This window comes from Triticum aestivum, chromosome 6D, assembly GCF_018294505.1.
Source record: "Triticum aestivum cultivar Chinese Spring chromosome 6D, IWGSC CS RefSeq v2.1, whole genome shotgun sequence".
NCBI lineage: Eukaryota > Viridiplantae > Streptophyta > Magnoliopsida > Poales > Poaceae > Triticum > Triticum aestivum.
In genome coordinates this window covers 492,634,915-492,639,109 of record NC_057811.1, presented here as the reverse complement: position 1 = coordinate 492,639,109, position 4,195 = coordinate 492,634,915, and the positions used below count along the sequence as shown (strand labels likewise).

Genomic DNA, 4,195 nt, shown 5'->3' with positions numbered 1-4,195 from the left:
GATCTTGCGAGATTTGGTCGGTATTTTTCTTCGGTGGATCTACCTGGATCCGGTCATCGTTCGTCTGCGGTCATGTGTCTACAGTTTGGATCCTCCTGATCTACATTTCTCTTCATGGCGACGATTGTTGTTCTAGTGCGCTGGTCCTCTGGGGCTTTAGCATGATGACTTCCCGATTGTCTACTATAACAAGGTTTGCCTGGCTCCGGTGAGGTAGGGGGCGATGACGGCGGCGCACATTCGGCTCGCTCCAATGCTTGTAGTCGTCGCTAGGTGGTCTACGGACGTGAATGCAATTTCCGTTACTTTTCGTGTTCTTTATACTGCCATGATGTTTGATGAATAAATCAGATATTTTTCAAGAAAAAAAGAGAAAATATTTGGAAACTTGCTAAACATTTTGTTCCACTACTAGCACTGTTTGTACTTACTGGGTGTGATGGCGTTAATCACGTACTCTTGCCTTGTTGCTTGTTGAGAAAAGACAGGGTTAATAAACTGGAGAGAGACAGAGAGGGAGAGAGAGACGGGGAGACCTCTGAAAACCACCCGCCCCATTGGCGATGCGATAGTCCCCCTCCACCTCCACCACCGCCCGCCCCCCGGCCCCTCGGGGTCGCCGCCGTCGCCGCTGCCCCCTCCGTCCTCGCCGGGGCATCGCGCGCCGCTGTCTCCGCCCCGCCCCCGCCGGAAAGCTCGAGTCTTGGGCCGGCCGGCCGGCCGTCCGTCCGTCCCCTCTGACTGATTGATTGAGGTATGAGCAGCTAGCCAGCCTAGGTCGTTTCTTCTTCATCCATCCATCCAGCGCCGCCGGCGATTGGCCTCTAGCTGGTAGTGAATCTCGCTGTGAATTTCTGCACAGATCCGCGCCCGGAGCCGCGGAATCGCGCATGATCTAGCAATGGAGCCGTCGGATCTGAACACGCACCTGCCGCCGCGGAAGCGGCTGCTGGCGGGGCTCCGGACGGCGGCCGCGGCCTCTCCCTGCGACGCCGCCGGGCCCGAGCCCGCGCCCGAGCCGCCCTTGCTCCTGCCCGACGGCCTCGCCGCCCGCCTCCGCGCCATGCCGCCGGCCAGCACGCAGCAGGAGATCATCCAGGCCGCCCAGCGCGCGGCCGACGCTGCCGCCGCCGCCGCGGCCGCCGCCCGGGCGGCTGCTGTCGACAAGGCGGCCGTGGCCGCCAGGGCTAGGGCTGCCGCCAGGGCTGCCATGGAGTTCCTCGACTCCCTCTGCATCGCTGGCACGTCCAGAAATGGGATCCAGCTGCTCAAACCGAAATCCAAGAAGAAACATGTGCAGGTCAAGCTCCTGTACAGGCCGCCCTCGTCCAATGGCCGGGCGATCGAGGGTGCAGAAGAGGCTGTGGGCGGTGATGCCACTCCCAGGCCGCATCGTCGGCGCAGGGAGAGCGACGAGGAGGTCGCTCGCAAGCTGCACCGCGTGATGAATAGCTCGCCCCGGATTTCCTTCACCGGACCCAAGAGACCCCGTGGTATTGCCGATGGGAAAGATGGGTTCCATAGTGATGGGGGTGGGGGTGATGCTTGCAATGGTTCCTCGATGCACACGCCAACTGAGGTTGGTTTCGTTAACGGAGGAAGCTCTGTAGGGAAATCCGGTGAGAGAACTATCTACTCTTCCAAGATTAGGGCTCCGGACGACGACGGTGAAGAGTATCCTTGGAACACTGCAAAGAGCAGCAGGCACATTGCTGACAATGGAGATGGAATCGGAAACCTAAGCGCTGGTCGGAAAGTGAAGATCAAGAGGAAGCAGCTGTTTTTGAACCACCATTCTAACGGTGAACAGAGAGAAGAGGATAAAGAAACAGAGCAATCCAGAGATCCTCCCATAGGATACTGCAACGAGCTCAAGTCCAACGGCACAGAAAAGCGACCTGGTTTCGCAGACGACGCAAGGGCAGCAGCACCTGGTGGCGGCGATGATCCCGCACCGACCAAGATCACGTCCGTGTGGAAGTTCAAGAAGTTCAAACCGGCGTTGTCGTCGCACTGCTCCTCCGACAGCAAGATGTTGTGTTCCTCCAGTTCTGCGGCTGAAACCTCTGCTTCCGTGAAGGCTGATTAGTGAGGTGAGGTTGTTACCTCATTAGCTTACATATATATATAGTTGTCAGATGCGTGTCCTAGCTATATATATATGCTTGTTGTGAGATTTTGTATGTTGAAATTTTTACTCTCCGGACAGACAGACAGACAGCGAGAGGAGGCCGTCTCTCTCGGTAGATTCCCACCTTTCATTCGATTTTCATACAAATGTGCTTGCTTTATAGTATATGAGTTACCGGGTATTTGTACCGAATCGTTCCTGTTCTGTACTCCCCATTTTTATATGTCAGTAATGATAGAAACTGTGACAAATTTGCCAGAGTTGATAGTTATATTACATGTTGTACTGCTTGGTGAAATGCCAAATGCCATATAAACTTGCAGCTACTGTCCTCTTTATCTGCCTCTCGTTCTTACAGTATAAATTCTGACATAAATCTCTCTTTATTCTGAATCTGACTCCTAGCAGCAACTATGTCGATCCACCTGTTATAGCAAAATTGCAACATTTTTGTTTGAGAAAATGGGCACCACACTTCCATTCATTTATAACCTGTTCATTACTCCCTCTGTAAACAAATATAAGACGTTTTAGATCACTACTTTAGGGATCTAAAACATCTTATATTTATTTACAGAGAGAGTACATGTAATGGTCCTGATCTCCTCAGGTGACACATTAAGCCAGCAGGACTCAACACCATGTTCTGCAGATTAACATGGATGAAATTACAAGATAAATACTCTGTAGCGGCAGATGGTTGAAGGTTACCCGCAACTTCTGAAATTCTGCTTTTTGGCAAAGATGAGGGCCTGGCGAACAGCGAGAGCTTCAGCCATTTCTGGGCTTCGGATATGATCAAACAAACATTGATTTGCCGCCAATAACACCCCCTGATGACCGCACACCACAACGCCACAGCCTGCTCGTCCTGATCATCGATATCGATCGTAACAGGCCATCGGGCGGCGGAGACCATTTCTGAATGGACGTCTGGGTCTCACATCTGTTGTTGGAGCCTGTCGAGCTGACATTATGTAGAGTAATGAAATCAATACTAAGCCTTGATTTTCCCTGACCACACAAAGAGGATGAGGCATTGCTGAGAACAATCTCTGTTCTCCCAGACATGCCACATAGCAACTGCCGCAAACATGGAATGGACAGCCCAAACTTCAGTTGTCCAGTCCAGCAACCATATCTTGTGGCATATTCCACAACCATATCTTCAGTTCAGTATGAGTGAAAAATTATTGAGCTCTAGGCAGATTCCATATTCCTTCTTAAATTCCTTCGAGATTTCTTTCACATATTGGCATTGCTGGAAACACTGCTCAATATTTTGGTTGCATATACAAACCATATCTTGTGGGAGTTTAGATCCTGTAGGTAGGCAATTGTGTGTTTTTCTCCGGAGCACAATCTTCATGGGCACTGGATCGCCCAGAGTTTCTTCCAAGCTTTCTCCATAGAATCTTGTTTTGGTGAAGAACTTTCACCTGAAAAGCTTCAGCTGCTCCAAAATTGGTAGGCCCTCACCAAAGCATATGGAGTGAGGCAAGATGGAAATCCTTGCAACCACCTGAGCTCAAGGCCTTCCTCTGTTATACTATCATCGGAAAAAAAAATCATTATTTCATTTTCATTCAAGTTATGCTCCTCCAACATAAGAGAGTTTTGATTTTTGATTAAGATATACTCCCTCCGTTCCAAAATATAAAGTGTATTTGTTTTTCCAAAAGTCAAGTATGTGCATGTTTGACCAAGTTTTTAGAAAAAAAAATCAATATCTACAGTACCATATTTGTATCATTATATCCATCACGAAAAGTATTTTCATATTTTATTTTTTTGTATTGTGGATGTAAATATTTTATTCAATAATCTTGGTCAAACATACACAACTTCTGACAGCATGAAAATCAATACACATTATATTCTGAAAGGAGAGAGTATGGGAGAGCAAGGCGATAATGTGCCAGGCATGATATCTGGGATCCCATGATCCCTAAGGCTTTGTTTGGTAGAGGGGGGTTTTCCAACCCCAAAGAGGGTGGGGATTCCAGGGATTTGGTCAATCCCTCTTTTTCACCCAATCCCCTCGTATCCCCCTCCCGCCACAGC

General features: G+C 49.7%; 1 protein-coding gene across 1 annotated transcript; it reads left to right on the top strand.

Moving 5' to 3' along the window:
* Positions 1 to 511: 511 nt before the first annotated feature.
* Positions 512 to 2,389, top strand: LOC123146361 (uncharacterized). The gene is made up of 2 exons (XM_044566014.1): positions 512 to 754; positions 863 to 2,389. The coding sequence occupies exon 2, from the start codon at positions 902 to 904 to the stop codon at positions 2,087 to 2,089; it is 1,188 nt and encodes a 395-aa protein (XP_044421949.1). The 5' UTR covers positions 512 to 754; positions 863 to 901; the 3' UTR covers positions 2,090 to 2,389.
* The last annotated feature ends 1,806 nt before the right edge of the window (positions 2,390 to 4,195 follow it).